The sequence below is a fragment of the Chelonia mydas genome, chromosome 12 (genome assembly GCF_015237465.2).
Source record: "Chelonia mydas isolate rCheMyd1 chromosome 12, rCheMyd1.pri.v2, whole genome shotgun sequence".
NCBI classification, from domain to species: Eukaryota; Metazoa; Chordata; order Testudines; family Cheloniidae; genus Chelonia; species Chelonia mydas.
The window spans coordinates 33458979-33476415 of record NC_051252.2 but is presented as its reverse complement, the minus strand read 5'-3'; the positions used below and the strand labels follow the sequence as shown (position 1 = coordinate 33476415).

Below are 17437 nucleotides of genomic sequence, written 5' to 3'. Positions count from 1 at the left end.
GAGCTTTGTCATGACAGGGATAGAAGCTTAAAATGCCATTGTTCTACAGACAGGTGATGTCTTTTGTGTTTGTTTGTTTTCTTCCAGGCACTCAGTATTGTTCAATAGAATTCATCTTGTGGGGCAGAAAATTATCACACAGAACAGGTGAAATTTAAAAGGCATCAGGACCAGAGTTTCATTACCAAACTCTGAAAGCTGGCAGGTCTCAAAGGGAAAGTGCTGAAATTCACTGGCTTCTTGACAAAACATGTTGATTTCAGCTGAGAGTCATATTATCATATGACCCAGAGCTAGGTTTACAGTGATGGGACTCCCCGCTATGGGAGAAAGGAGGGAAATAGCTCTGTAGGCTTAATTTAGATATTATCATCGCCTGCAGCCCATTTCTGTGCAGTACTTTATGTTATAATGTTTGGGGTTTGGTTGTGTTCTGCCTTTGGAAATTATATTAAATGGTGTATGTAAGTGTATTGATGTAAGGGAGGGAAAATTTATTAGATATATCCCCCAGGGAAATTATGTCAACCTGAGCCCAAAAGCAGTAGGGTACAATGAGCAAACTTCAAGAGGGGAGAAAATGCTGAAGGGTTCAGAGACCGGGGACTCTGTCCAAAGAGCCAGAACACTTTCCAAGGATCCTGCAGTGCTCTGAGTTTTGTTTCCTGTGTCTCAGTTTCCTGAAATCCATGTAAGCCAAAATTGACTGGTTTTGCATAGGCAAGGTGGGTTAGGTAATATCTTTTATTGGACCAACTTCTGCTTGTGAAAGAGACAAGCTTTCACGCTTACACAGAGCTCTTCTTCAGGTCAGGTTTTGCTTAAGAAGATATACAAGGTAAGAAAACAAATGCTTTTGATCACTGCTTTTCAGATAAAAGTTTGTCCTGGGCATGATGTTAAACTCCATCCTCCACTGTCTTGTGCATACTTCTTGGTTGAAGAAAGGCTAAGGGATCTCACCCAGATAGAAAAGGTGCTCATGCTGAAGTGATAGGCAGTTAGCAGCTCTGTCTAGGTTGCTCTCTGGCAGAAGCTACAACCTCTATGTCACTGAACGTCCAAACTCGCTCTGGCCTTTGGATTCTGGATCAGTGGTCTAAAGGGCGGACGACAGGTTTATGGTAGCCTCCGCCCCTCCATGACTTTGCCTTGGCGTATGCGCCTAAGGTCTTGGCAAGATGGTCGCAGGGATCTGAGGGAGGTACATGGGGTAGCTACCAAGATTTCCAAGCAGCCCTGTTTAGGAATGGCCTGCATGCCTCGTGTGAGGGTGGCCCTAGAAAAGGTGGGTCAAAGAAGCTGAAATAAAGCCGACTGTAAGTGTTCCCCTCCCTCATAAAGTAATACTATTTTATATTGAGAAACAGAACGAAGTACAATTGGATGCAAAGATTAATAGAAGAAAACTGGCAAATTCTTACCTCTTTCTTGGTGAATTCTGGTGGGTGATCATTTTTGTCATCGATAACAATGGTAGCTGTTGCTGTGCCAGTTAATCCCACATCAAGACCAGCCATGTCCTTCGCTTCTATAATAAGCTCATACTTAGGGTTTTCCATCGTCTGGAAAAAAAAATTGAGAGATCAAAAATTCAGTTTCCTCTACTTCAGACATCAAGAGCAACAACAACAAAATACAATTTGGTCTGATACAATATAGGCCAAACATTTATTTGAGTTACTGCTTTACTGAGAGAGTGTGGCTCTCCCCTGGGCTCCAGGGACCGGGATGGCAAATTTTATCTAAAATACAATATGAAGCAAGATATAATGGATTTATGTTTGTGAACAGTGTATAAGCTACACAATTGTTCAACTGTATGGTGAAATGGGACAGAAATTAAAATATTCCCAGGTTTTATGGGTAGAGTTTCACTTCAATGCACCAATATTTAGTCACATGATGCGTTAATGTTATGATAGTTATATAATTAAATCCTAAAGTCACATACCGAATATAAACTCACACTTTATTGTATTAAGCCTAATGTCCTCTGCACATAGTATTTTAAATGGTAATCCAAATATTCAGAAGTAATAGAAGTAGGAAAGCAATATCTTTGCCCAAAAGAATTAGATATGGTGACATTAGCGCATTAGATCTATCTAACCATCCAGTTTTTATGCCATGCTCATCATCTGAGTACCTACCCATCAAAGAACTAGAGAGCACCAGGTCTCCATGCTGGTGCCGCAGCACAACCCGTTCTCAAGTCCCATCCCATCCCACCTTTCCAATGCTGGCCATAACTTAAAAGCCAAAATGGGGCCCAGAGTGAATTCCGCACTGGGGCATCCACAGTGTTCTCAATTCACCTTTTGTGCTGGGCATGGAAGCATAGATGGTGGCCTGCCAGACAAAAGGTTACTGTTATACATCATCAAATGGAATTACTATTCGGTGCCTAAACCTGCTCCCATTGAACTCATAAACCATTTTAACAGGTTTCAAAGGGGTAGCTGTGTTAGTCTGTATCAGTAAAAACAATGCGGAGTCCTTGTGGCCCCTTAGAGACTAACACATTTATTTGGGCATAAGCTTTCGTGGGCTATAACCCACTTCATCAGATGCATGGAGTGAAAAATACAGTAGGCAGGTATAAATAAACAGCACATGAAAAGATGGGAGGTGCCTTACCAAGTGGGGGGTCACTGACTTCACTGAAGGCAGGAATGGGCCCTTCTTAAAATGAGTATTTTCCCTACATGTATCATGGTCTCGTGTGGGACCATCTATCTATCAACCATAGGTGTTGCATTGTCAGTGGAGAACAAAGATGGAGAGGTGCTGTAGTCACCTTTAATGTTATGTAGTAGGAATATCTTGCATGCTCAATAGCTGTGTTCAGACATGTATCTGGAGTGCTGTCATAAAGGGAGCCAAGGTGCTGAGTTCCATGCTGCAGAGAAAACAAATACGTCCCCCAACCCCTCCAAATACCATCACTGCCTCACGCAGCAGAACTATAGAGGCTGGGACACAATTTGTCCCCCATCAATTAACCCCCTGCCATTTAAAATTAAAAAAGCCTCTTTGACTATCACTTAACAAGCCAAGCTCCCAAGACAACCACTTTGCAGCTAAGAGCTCACTTCCAGGGTCCTCCAAATTACACACTATGCAGCCCATTTTATAAAAAAGACAGCCTTTCATGGGGATTTTCCCTTGCCAAACCCCAAAGCACCCATGTTTTTGGCTCTCAAAACATCTGCAGGCCACCAGGAAAGGTTCCAAAGGCAACTGGTCAATACCATGGCTCAGTAAGAATCTTGCCGTTCAGGCAGCCCAAACTAGGAGAGATGCTAAACACTGAAAACATAGTTTTGTAGAAAACCTTCAGCTATTAAGCCTTAAAATCCCACCTATCCTGCAAGAGGTGTGTGCCCTTTTACATAGAAACTAAATGTTATTGCATGCAGTTCATTCTGGACGGCAGAAAATCCCCTACTGGGATTTTAAGGCTCCAGGACGGTATATAATTGTACATACAGCAATATCACTGCAGTATCCATGACTCAGGGAATGAGCCTGGGTATAAGTATAAGGCTAGGCAAAATTCACAGAATTTCATTTAAAAAATGTTCAATTGTTTCTTTCCAGGCTGTATTGGAAACCCCACCCCCCACTCCCTCCTGCAAATTTAGCTTTCTTCATTATTTTGAAAAAATGGCTATTATTACGTAGAAAACTTGCAAAATCATGTCTTATTGCATGTTTTGTAAGCTGACTTCACTGGAAAAATAGGCCTATTTATGCTTAAAATGGGTCATTTTTTTTTATTTGAAAGCTGGCCCATTTTCCATTGAAAAGGCGTCCATTAGCGGTAGGAAATAGTGCATGTCTCAGCAGATATTTCCAAGACAAGAGTCCAGTGTTCAAGCTCACATTGAAATGTGTAAAACATTGAGCTCTGAGTTGCATTTCATATTATTATGAATACTTCACACTTCTCTGCAGTGCAGCAGTTTATGCATCTAGTCCTGTCACCCTGCTGTGTTAGAAAAAAAGCAACTCCTGGCATATCCTACCCGAGAGAAGAAGTGTGACCCAATTAGATTCCCTTTACACTAAAATATTGTATTTGAGGTTCTTTTCAGCATTTCTCATATTTCTAGAATTTAATAGCTCAACTCACTAGTTCGTACTTATTAGCAGTTAACTTTGCCTATGTGATTGTAAAGTATATTTAAGAGACATCTTCCTTTTTCTCTCTCCATTGAAAAGTCCCTTTGAAGTTGTTAAGGACATTGAAACAAATAGTAACACTTAGCTTCTCTCTAATAACTTTCATTTGATAAGTGCCTTGCAAACATTATCTAATTATAAAAAGCCCACTAGTGTAGGAGGATCCTCGGCTGGGAAATCTGGTTGATGTAAGACCCTTTCACCCTGTGGGAGTAAGCCACAGCATAGCTCTGAATCAGGACCTATATTTTACGCTGTTCAATAATATGAATATAACCAACAGAAATCAATTCTGTGTGGGCTCTGGCAAGACAAGTAAGGGGAGGCCTTGAGAGCCAATAAGTTCCAGAGCATCACTCTCCTGATTTCTGAACTTGTCAATGGTCATTTATAGGACATCTGCATAATTGAGGAGGAAGAATTGTTCCAGGTGCTGCAGGGAGGGCAAACTAGGAGCAATTACATGAAGTTGTGCAAGGAGTAATTCAGCCTCAGATGCGGGGGAGGAGGGGGAAACAAACAAACAAAAACAAACCCAAAACACATTTTGCAGTACGAGTAGTCTGACTATGGAACAACCTTTTCATCTGTGAAACTCCATTGCTGGAGATGTTCAAAGATGGTCTAGGTAAAACATTTATGAATATCAGCAAGGACAATAATTGATATTTGTGGGGGTGGATGGGATTATTATCCATTTCTGTGTGATTATATGGTTTAAAAGATATGGCATTCCAGACGGCGGTCTTAACAGGAAAAAAATAATTTTTCTAACCCTTTTCCAGCCTTTATCCAATAATGTTTATTCGTATTTCCTTTTGCTTTTTATAAGCACAAGTTATACCTTCACTCCCTCGGTTGAATTGGCTTCATTTGGTGGTGGGTCTTGAATGTGCTTAGCTCTGTCTCTGTTGCCTATGTTAGTCCTCATCAGCTAATAACAGGAGCTAATTAATCAAATACTATTGTTCTGGCAAAAACAATGCATTTATGATTGAAAATTACAATCTGTAAACTGCATTAAGAACCCAAAGAACACTTGAGAAAGACAAGCTGCTCAGTACACTTAGTAAATCCTAAGAATGTCATCATTTTGCCGTTCTGTCCACGTATGAACTGAACAACAGATGAGGTACGTCACTCTGAACAAACATTTACAAAAAAATTAGTACCTAGTATACCTTTGCAGGAAGGTATCAAGATCAGGAATTCCAGAGATTTTTTTGGACAAGATCAAGTTTTGCTCAGAACAATGTTTAAAAACTGAGCAACCCATAATGATTAGATAGGAAAATATATTACATCAAATATTTGTTAGAAAAATCAGTCACCACCAGGATGTTGCCTCATTCAGAATAAAGTACTTGGATAGCAAGGGCATTTTATTGGAAAATATCTCACCAATATCAGGTACATGTAATCAGCAAAGTGATACTGAAGGCTAAAGATTTGAGTTTAAATGTTGTATTAAATACTTTCAAACAAGGGAAATGTGAGGTCCCAGTGTATCCAACCTTCTCCAAAGTTTGGGCGTACAAGTACACATATGTGAAAGGTAAGTTGCACTGACGGTAACTGAATTTCAATAAGAGTAATAGAGGAAGAAGAAATTCAATACACTGGATAATTGCAAGATATGTATCAATTGGAAACATCTTAACCTATTGAAATAGGTCATTTTGATTTAATCATTTGGGAAGCGATGGTTGACTTTTAACAGGTCAAATGGTTGCACCACAGCAGGTTCCATTTTGATAAGCCAGGAAAAGTAGAATATTTATCTGACTCTTGGAATCTGACAAAATGGGCCTTGTAATCTAAAGAGAAAAGGTTCTCTTGTAAAATTTCTGCACTGGGACCAGTAAACGCCGTGACATTTTAAATATTCCGGTACTTATGCAGTTGGGCCTTTTTTAGAACCTGGACGTTAGGAGACATTGCAATGAATAATATTTTTGACACCCTTTTTTGAATCTGAGAAGATTTGGTTAGTATTATTAATAAAATAAAATAATAATACTAAATAATACTAAATAATAATAATAATAATAAAATTGATGGCACTGTAATTTTCAAGATAGAATGAAACTTCTTGACTACATATAGAAAGGTATGGACCAGAAGATAATTTAAACCCAGATCCAAACCTTCTTCAAGAGAGTGTTAAGTGACTTACCTAAAGTCACAAGGTAGCAGAACTGGGGCATTTGGAGATCATCTTTTGTTCATATACAATATGCAAAATATATTGTAAAAATTCCTAGAATACTATGAATCAATTGTTCTCAACCTTTCCAGACTACTGTACTTCTTTCAGGTGTCTGATTTGTCTTGGGTACTTCAAGTTTCACCTCACTTAAAAACTAGTTGCTTACAAAATCAGACCAGCTAGCTTAATTTCAGTACCCGAAAACATAATGGAGCAAAGAATTAAGCAATCAATAAGGTGATAAGTAACAGTCAGCATGGATTTATTTGTCAAGAACAAATCATGTCAAACCAACCTAGTAGCTTTCTTTGACAGGGTAACAAGCCTTCTGGATAGATGGGAAGCAGCAGACTTTGTATATCTTGACTTTAGTAAGGCTTTGATACTGTCTTGCATGACCTTCTCATAAACAAACTAGGGAAAAACCACCTAGATGGAGCTACTATAAGGTGGGTACATAACTGGTTGGAAAATTGTTCCCTGAGAGTAGTTATCCGTGGTTCACAGTCAAGCTGGAAGGGAATATCAGTTCTGGGTCTGGTTCTATTCAATATCTTCATCAGTGATTTAGATAGTGGCATAGAGAGTACGCTTGTGGAGATACCAAGCTGGGAGGGGTTTCAAGTGCTTTGGAGGATAGGATTAAAATTCAAAAAGATCTGGACAAAAGTGAAGAAATGGTCTGAAGTAAATAGGATGAAATTCAATAAGGAAAAATGCAAAGTACTCCATTTAGGAAGGTACAATCAGTTGCACACATACAAAATAGGACTGCCTAGGAAGGAGTACTGCAAAAAGCAATCTGGGAGTCATAGTGGATCACAAGCTAAATATGAGTCAACAGTGTAACACGGTTGCAAAAAAAGCGAACATCACTCTGGGATGAATAAGCGGGAGTGTTGTAAGCAAGACACGAGAAGTAATTCTTCTGCTCTGCGCTGATTTGGCCTCAACTGGAGTATTGTGTCCAGTTTTGGGCACCACATTTCAGGAATGATGTGGACAATTGGAGAAGTACAGAGGAGAGCAACATATATGATTAAAGGTCGAGAAAACATGACCTATAATGAAAGATTTTAAAAATTGGGTTTGTTTAGTCTGGAGAAGAGAAGATTGAGGGGAGACATGATAATAGTTTTCAAGTACATAAAAGATTGCTAAAAGGAGGACTTGGAGGGATAAAAATTGTTCTTATTAACCTCTGAGGATAGGACAAGAAGCAATGGGCTTAAATTGCAGCAAGGGTGGTTAAGGTTGGCATTAGGAAAAACTTCCTACCTGTCAGGGTGGTTAAGCCCTGGAATAAATTGCCTAGGGAGGCTGTGGAATCTCCATCACTGGAGATTTTTAAGTGCAAGTTAGACAAACATCTGTCAGGGATGGTTTAGATAATACTTAATCCTGCCATGAGTGCAGGGGACTAGACTAGATGACCTCTCAAGGTCACTTTCAGTCCTATGATTCTATGACAAAAATACAAAAGTGTCGCAGAACACTATTACTGAAAAATTGCTGACTTTCTCATTTTGTCAGTATGAAATTTTAGTTTGTACTGGCTGTGCTGGTGCTTTTTATGTAGCCTGTTGTAAAACTAGACAAATATCTATATGAGTTGATGTATCTCCTGTGGACCCCCAGGAATAGGTGGATCTTTGGCTGAGAACCACTGCTATGAATGATTCTTAGGAAGTGAGCTGTAGCTCACGAAGCTTATGCTCAAATAAATCTGTTAGTCTCTAAGGTGCCACAAATACTCCTTTTCTTAGGAAGCTGAATCCTGGGGATCAAATATCTGAAGTGGCCCTTAAATTTTATTTATATAGGATGCAAAAAGGAAACATGCTTATCTGTGCATCTCCCTCAGAATCTTCCGCCCCCCAAAAGAGAAGTAATTGTTATTATTAATTATTTATATTACTGTAGTACCTGGAAACGCCAACTGAGATCAGAACCCCATTTTGCTAGGTACTGTACAAAGAAACCTAGTAAGACACAGTCCCCACACTGAAAGTGTAAATCAAAATCATCAAGACAAACAAAGAGTTGTAGGGGAACACTGAGGCACAGAGAGGCGCAGTGCCCAATGTCATACAGCAGGTCACTGGCAGAACGAGGAATAGAATCCGGGTCTCCAGAATTCCCATTTAGTGACTTAGCCACTGGACCACTCTGCAGCTCCAAAATCAAATCACTCTGCACAAGGATACGCTAACGATGTAAACATGCAATGGTTTCAAACAAAGTTTATCCATAGCCAAAAGGGGTAATGATTTTAATTGATGAACATATAGTCGCTGTTTGTCTGGGGTTTTATTGATCAGCTCTGGCTACGTGCACCATAGCACTGTTGAGAGACTTTGTACCATTACAGCAGGAAACCCATTCATTTCCCCATAAATTTGCACTTTAGTCATTTAGCCCACTGTGGGGGTGATGTTGGCAAATGGTTTGGCCTGCAGTCAGTCTGACAAGTTTGCATTCTACAGGCCACACAATGCCACACTCTCCAACATGTGTCATTAGTATCAGATTTCCATCCCCTGCTCTCTCAGCGTCACTGTTTCATCACTGGTAGGCAATGAGAGGTAAGAGAGCTCACTTTTTGAGATTATTGGCTTGCTGACAAAGCCAGCAGGATATGATAGTAGCAGAGGGAAACAAGTAGCTCAGTGCAGTTACATATAGTTAGAATAAACCCAGTGATAACGTCTAGGTAGGGGACAGATATGACAGTCCTATGCCGAGGTTAATTCTTTTAATGTTTTCTTTATAGTTACAGTAAAAAAACTGTCAGTGGTGTAGAAGCCACAAGAAAAGTGATCCCCAGGAGTCACACTTCACATCACAATCACTTAACAGAGGCCTCAATTCTGCTAGGTGCAGAGTGCAAAGCTCCCATAATACCCAGTGAAATCCAGGAGGTGAGGATTCTCAGCACCTAAAACCCCGAATTCAGAAAGATTGAAGTCAATGGAACTGCTGGCACGTTTAAATGTAGGCACACTTTTAAGTATCTTGATGAATCAAGGCCTAAGGGACTGATCCACAGCAGAACAAAGCTAACGGGAAGACTTCAGTGGCTTTTGATGAAACCATAAATGTTTTTTATTCCCAAATAATTACAAGTAGCAGGACATGCTTCATCAAAAATTCATGAACAGTAAATATAGGGAGCAGCCAGTTTTTTCTACCACTGGTTTTAAATTCCACATTCATTCAGTGTTTAATATTTTGGGGACATGCAAAAATTGTCAGACTTTCCAGGCAAAGTTCATTCTCTGGACTCCCAGGCTAATTAATAAATGTACAATATGTTAGGTTGGTGTTGCAATCTGCTAGAACTTTACAAAACTAGATAAGACTGAATAAGCAGTAACTATATAGAGGCTATAGTTAGAGTTCATTCTGTTAGAGATATTCCCAGTTCTGGAGATATTGGCTATAACTTAACATTTGGAATCCAGCCTGGTTCAATGACATGGCTGACCTCAGAGCTGACTAATGACTGGCATTCTGCAGAAGGGAAATGCCTGAACAATTCAAAGCAACTTGGGCTGCATTTTAGAGGTCTATGATTACTGCAGATCCTGAAGATAGATGTGTTGCTTCCCCTTCCCCCAAACCCTTTATCTTAAAACCTCTTTATTTACTTTGTGTATTATGATGAATCTGGCATATTTTTCATTATTTTTTCAAAACAAACTAATAAAAAGTTGGAATCACTAGAATTAGATTGAACATTTTAAAAGTGTCCACTGTGTAAGGGTGAAATCTCATAAATGTGTGTGTGTACATATTTCATTGCTTTGTTTTGTTGAATTTTTCAGAGATGGCATGGTTCATTTAATCCTCCATAAATATCATTAAATTCAAAATTATATTTTGCATCACATGGTATCTTTTACATGAGAATTTAAAAGCATTTAACAATCAGTCATTAAATCTCACAACAGCCTTGTGGTCTTGCACCTATTTGAATAATAAATTAATGGAGGCACATAGGGAAAGAATTTTAAAATGGAGTTAATGCTGAGTGGCATTTTCAAAACTACCTAGATACCAAATTCCTACTGAAGTCAATGACACTTTGAAAATCCCATTTGGTGACTATCTGCATCTTTAGCTGCCTAATATACTAAAAAACCTGACTCTTAGGCACTTTTGAAATTTTTACCGTTAAATGGTTTTGTCGCGGTAACAGAGAATTAGTGGCAGCATCAGGAAGAGATCCCAAAAGGTATATCTACACAGGGTTCAAACTCAGGCTCAGAACGAATCCCCCTCTTGTCTGCACAAAAATTGTGCTAACTGGGACTTGTACCCATGGTCCCAGGACCCCTCGGGGGGTGGAGGGTCCAAGCCTCACTCAAGCCAGGACCTAGGGTTCAAGCCTTATTGTTTTGCAGTGTTGATGCCTCCCTGCTGGACTTATGCTCTGGGAGTCTACCCAAAGTATGCCACAATCCCACAGGCCAACTTTTTGTCCTCTGGACAGTCACATATGGTGGACAGTAAAGGTTTCCCACACTGCCCCAAGAACAAAGGGCTAGAGTGGCCACATTTTGGGAGGTTGCTAGGAAGTCTGGGATATGGGTAGTTGGACTCAGGACAACAAACTGCAGTATAAATGCTGGAACCCCAGGGTGGGATTCAGGGTTCAACAATTCCTAACCTGGGGTTACAAATGAGTGAATATGCTCAAGCTCTAGGTTAACAAAACCAGAGTCTGCTAACTTGAGTTCTACTAATCCTGGGCTCACATTAAGGTGTAGACATACCCTAAGAGTCCTGACTCCTTGTTTTACAAAATTATTCTGTGACTGAATGACTAATACATCTAGAATGGATAAACTGGGTAATTTTATTAAATTCTTTGGGTGTAAGAGGGACTATGAACAAATACTAAATTATTTCATGGTGTTGCCTATTCCTAGAGTGTGAAATTCATGTTGTATGTCACAGAGAACACAGAAAAAAGAAAAGGAGTACTTGTGGCACCTTAGAGACTAACCAGTTTATTTGAGCATGAGCTTTCGTGAGCTACAGCTCACTTCATCGGATGCATAGCATACCGTGGAAACTGCAGAAGACATTATATACACACAGAGACCATGAAACAAAACTTCCTCCCACCCCACTCTCCTGCTGGTAACAGCTTATCTAAAGTGATCATCAAGTAGGGCCATTTCCAGCACAAATCCAGGTTTTCTCACCCTTCCCCGCCCCCCCCCCCCACACACATACAAACTCACTCTCCTGCTGGTAATAGCCCATCCCTCTTTGAAACCTCTCTTTATAATGCGCATGATAATCAAGGTGGGTCATTTCCAGCACTAATCCAGGTTTTCTCACCCCCCCCCCACACACCCCCCTCCAAAAACCACACACACAAACTCACTCTCCTGCTGGCAATAGCTCATCTTACAATGTGCACAGCAATCAAGGTGGGCCATTTCCAGCATAAATCCAAGTTTAACCAGAACGTCTTGGGGGGGGTTTGTAGGAAAAAAACAAGGGGAGACAGGCTACCTTGCATAATGACTTAGCCACTCCCAGTCTCTATTCAAGCCCAAATTAATAGTATCCAATTTGCAAATGAATTCCAATTCAGCAGTTTCTCGCTGGAGTCTGGATTTGAAGTTTTTTTGCTTTAAGATAGCGACCCTCATGTCTGTGATTGCGTGACCAGAGAGATTGAAGTGTTCTCCGACTGGTTTATGAATGTTATAATTCTTGACATCTGATTTGTGTCCATTTATTCTTTTACGTAGAGACTGTCCAGTTTGACCAATGTACATGGCAGAGGGGCATTGCTGGCACATGATGGCATATATCACATTGGTGGATGTGCAGGTGAACGAGCCTCTGATAGTGTGGCTGATGTTGTTAGGCCCTGTGATGGTGTCCCCTGAATAGATATGTGGGCACAGTTGGCAACGGGCTTTGTTGCAAGGATAGGTTCCTGGGTTAGTGGTTCTGTTGTGTGGTATGTGGTTGTTGGTGAGTATTCGCTTCAGGTTGGGGGGCTGTCTGTAGGCAAGGACACAGAGTGCAAATTTGCCACACTCAATCACCTGAAGCAAGGCACCTAAATCCATGTGTAGACACTTAAATAAACGAGACCTGATTTTCAAAGGTTTAGAGCATTTGTGGCTCCCGCTGACTTTGAATGAAATCGTGAGTTCTCAGCATCCATAAAAATTGGGGTGGGAGGCACCTATTTAGGCGCCTAAATAGGAATTGAGGTTCCTAGTTTTAGAGGCTGAAAATTTTGCCCAGACAGATCATTTGAATATAAAACTAATTCCGAGCAAGCAATAAGAATTCACATGAAAGATGTGAATAATGAACCTGTTCATGAATAGGCTGTAACAAAGTCCCCTTTTTGTCATTGGCACCTGAATAGACTGTGGTTGTGAGTAAAATGGGATAATCAATGAAGTTGACATATGGATTGCTGGCATATTCAAGGTGCCCACACACTTGACTAAACACTGAATCCTACTTGCTATTACAGTAAGCCAGATACAGTATGCAATGGGAAGTCTATTTCCTGGAATTAGGCTTTCTGTTTTGTTTTTCAGATTCAGCTAGCTCTGAACTGCTTATTTTCTGGGGATTTTTTTTTCCAGAAAATGTTGATAAGTTATTTCCTGGAAAGATACACCAGTTGGTGTGAATACATTTTGTGTAGCTGAGTCTGCATTATACAGAGTTTGGACTCCGATTCAAACTTCTTCAAAGTGTAGGGGTGGATGAAACCACGATTTGGGGCTCATCAATAATTTGGGCTTTCTAATGCAAAATATCTTAAAAAGAGCTCACAGCTTGTTCTTGTAGATACTTCTAATACCAGCTTTAATCTACTGGAAACAACCATAAGTAGATGATTTGGAAAAGGAATTTGGCGATTTGTCATATTGCCCTTGCGTATTTGCCCACATCAGCAACCTGCCACTCAACCCAGCTTGTTTGGCAGGTTCTCCTCTAGTAATCTTGAGCAGGGAGATTTTCAAAGGAACAAAGGGCAGTCAGGCACCAGCTCCCACTGACATTCAAAGACACCTGGCCCCCCGATATGCCTTTGAATGTCTCCCGCTAGAAATGAAAAAGCAAAATCAGAAGCGGGAAGGTGCGTTGGCATAGATGCATCAGGGAAGGAGAATTATTTTGGGGCCCCTGTGCTGCTATGATAGCAGCCTTCAACTACCTGAAGGGGGGTTCCAAAGAGGATGGAGCTGGGCTGATCTCAGTGGTGGAGGATGATAGAACAAGGAGTAATGGTCTCAAGTTGCAGTGGGGGAGGTCTAGGTTGGATATTAGGAAACACTATTTCACTAGGAGGGTGGAGAAGCACTGGAAAGAATTACCTAGGGAGGCGGTAGAATCTCCATCCTTAGAGGTTTTTAAGACCCAGCTTGACAAAGCCCTGGCTGGGATGATTTAGTTGGGGTTGGTCCTGCTTTGAGCAGGGGATTGGACTAGATGACCTCCTGAGGTCTCTTCCAACCCTAATCTTCTATGATTCTATTCCCTCACTTTCATGTGTTGGACCAAATCTCCTGACCTCAAAAAAAGTGTAAATAATGTGTTGCATCACCAATATGGTGCTGTCTTGGTTCTGATCAACTGATTAAGGATTCTTAAGATGTAGTTCCAGTCTGAAAGATGACTGTAAAAATGGCATTGTGCAGTTCCTTGTTAAAAGAATGTCATTGACTTCTCGAGCAATTGCCTCAGTTTACTAGTAAAATATGTCTGTATTTTTTGCTACTGCCTTGCTAGAACTTAGAGAGACAAGGTGGGTGAAGTAATATCTTTTATTGGACCAATTTCATGAGGGACACAAGCTTATGAAAGGTATTTCCTCACCCTACTTGTTTCTAATATCATGGGAGTGACACGGCTACAACTACACAGCACACATACTAGAACTTAATTAATACTTTCACTGAATGTGTGAGAGCCCTGTTGAGATCAGTTCACTCTCTGATATCTGTATGGGTGTTGTCGTGCTAATAGGAGCAAATAATAATAAATACCTCACTCTTCTATAGTACTTCTCATCCATAGATATCAGAGTGCTTCACACAGGAAGCCAGTATCATCATTGTCATTTCATAGCTAGGAAAACTGAGGCACGTGGAGGGAAGTGACTTGCCCAAGGTTACCCTGCAAAACAGTGGCAGAGCTGGGAATTGAACCCAAGTCTCCTGAGTCCCAAGCTAGTGCCCTAGCCACTAGGCTGCTCTAAAATAAATAACTATCACTTGGAATGCGAACCTCTACTGAGTAAGAAAGTCCCATCTTTCATCACTTGAACTCCAATCCAACAGTGAGAACTACAACCCTGTGAGAGGAAGACCAGTCCTGTAGTTAGTGTACTAGCTTGGGACTCCGGAGACTGGGTTCAATTCCTGCTCTGCAACATACTTCCTATGTGTCCTTTAGCAAGTCACTTAATCTCTCTATGCTTCAGTTTCCCATCTGTAAAATGGGGATAATAGTACTTCCCAGGCTATCATGAATGCTGTGAGAATAAATACATTAAAGATTGTGAGGCATTCTAATGCCGTGGTAAGGCGTGGACACAAAAATACCATAGATAGTTCAAATGAAGACAAACAGCAACTCAAAACTTTTAAGTGTTTTTTAGAAGCATCCTTTTTGGTCCTATTAATTCCTCATCCACCGACATTTCACTTACTGTCAGTAGACAGAAAATATTATTTTGTAGAACGTTAACAGTATTCTCTCTAAAAACTAAGTTTATTCAAAATTCTGTTTATAAGCTACATATTTATAATCTTATTCACAGTGTATTACCATATCACATTTTTTATTTACACAATTATAACATAAGGCTCAACAATAAGAAAATCTCTTAGGATGTGAATAATTTCACTTCATGCTGAATAAATGCTCATGTTCATTTTTGAGGAAAATTGCATGCACAAAGTATTGAATTTTTCCTATTAAAACTTGTTGAATCTTTTTGTTGATTAATGCTATCAGCATTCAGTCTATCAGTGTTCCAGGGTATGCTGCCAGAATTTTGACAAAAGTGGAATGCAAAAACTGAAGCAATAGGACCATTAACACAGAAAATTTTTAAAAAATTATAATCACAATCTTTTCATTAGTTCTAAATGCCAATTTTATCTGTGGGGAAGAGGTTACAAAGGCAAGAATCATATTCAGAGCTTGAATTACAATTTCACAAATACAAAAACCAAAACAATTTTGTAATGTAGATCCTCTAGCTCATCAATTTCCAATTCTTAGGTCTTAAAGGAAGAGCTACAGTTTAATCAAAGTAATAAGGAGGTATTTCAGTTACGAAGAAAATCAATATCCATTTACTACCCACAGGAGAGAGATAGTTCATAGCTACAAGGGGGAGTAATAGTGAAACTAAATTTTCCCCTTCTGAGGGCAACGTAAAAGAAAAAATACGTGGCTCCAAGATGCCTGACACAAACTGCCTCTTGGATTGAAGGACTGAGAGCTCTGTATCCCATTGAAAAGAGAACTGTGTTAGGATATAGATATTCAGGCCTGACTGTAAAGGCCTGTACTCTAAGAATTTAGGTGTATTCTTATCACTTGGCTAGTTATAGAGGTATAAAAGAAAGAATCAAAATCACTGTCTGCCGGTGTAAGAGCCTTCTCTTCCTGTGACAGTCTGAGGCCCTGTTCTTAGGCTAAGGCCTTTGGGTAAGCAGCAATGGCAGCCATAAACTGGGAAGCGAACAGTCACATCCTCACATTCCAAACTAGTCACACTGAAATAAGGTGCTATTGGGCTGTTAGGAATACAGTCCTGACCTGATAATGCCTATCGCCTCCAGAGAAAGGGAAGTGCCTAGAAGAAGGAAACTTAGTTTGATAGCATCTTGTCTGGCGAGAACTCACTTATCAATAGCTGGGATGTGAAATCCTCATTTCTTTGTTGTTCTACCACTGTAATCCCCATTTCCCTATTGTTTATCTGTATAATCTCTGTCTGGTTCTTTGATTGTTTCGGTCTGTTCTATAATTAATTTTGCTGGGTGTAAACTAATTAAGGTGGTGGGATATAATTGGTTAAATAATCACGTTACAATATGTTAGGATTGGTTAGTTAAATTTCAGTAAAATGATTGGTTAAGGCATAGCTAAGCAGAACTCAGGTTTTACTATATAGTCTGCAGTCAATCAGGAAGTGGGGGGGAAATGGGAACAGGGAATGGGAGTGGGAAAATTGGAATCATGTTTTGCTAAAGGGGTGGAATGGGAACAGGGACACAGGTAAGGCTCTGTGGTGTCAGAGCTGGGAAGGGAGACACTAAGGAAGGAAACTGGAATCATGCTTGCTGGAAGTTCACCCCAATAAACATCAAATTGTTTGCACCTTTGGACTTTGGGTATTGTTGCTCTCTGTTCATGCGAGAAGGACCAGGGAAGTAAGTGGGTGAAGGAATAAGCCCCCTAACAAACTTCAGGGCACAAAGGCTCAACATTTTAATTATCAAAAATGCTGGCACGATTGTATGCCCAATATGCATGTACACTTGCTGAACTTTATATGCAAATACAATAATTGCGTTTAAAAGACACTAATTAGATGCATTTTAACATACAATTACCAGATTTCACACAAAATGGTGATACTTGTGCATGCAAATTAGGCCTGGGAGTTACAAGCTGGCAATCGGTACGGCCCTTCTTGGGTTCAATTTCTGTGAACACTGAGGCATCACAAGTGCCAATGCTCACAGAAAGGACAATTTTTGCTTCAATATTAACTGAAATACCATTTAAAATTGTATATTTGCTAATAAAATGTGTCATTCATCTAATGTTGGTTAATTTGATCAGACAAGGTGAGATTTGGTGTTGTGCCCCAGGGGCTTGCCTGCACGGTACATTAGTCTGCACCAGTGAGGTGTAAAATTCTAGTCCTCACCAGGGTGTCATGAGGCCAGTGTGAACCATGCTGGTGTGCATGACAAGTTCTCTAGTGCATGTTAATGTAGTCCATATCAACAGTACTATATT

At 40.1% G+C, this 17437-nt stretch overlaps 1 protein-coding gene across 3 annotated transcripts in view; it reads right to left on the bottom strand.

The window, feature by feature from the left end:
* Positions 1–17437, bottom strand: part of CDH13 (cadherin 13) — a 761603-nt gene that overhangs the window by 122384 nt on the left and 621782 nt on the right. For all 3 annotated transcript variants that reach the window (XM_007059271.4, XM_043526210.1, XM_043526211.1), the window contains one exon: positions 1425–1565. In XM_007059271.4, coding sequence (XP_007059333.2) covers positions 1425–1565 — 141 coding nt within the window. The remainder of the gene's footprint in view (positions 1–1424; positions 1566–17437) is intronic.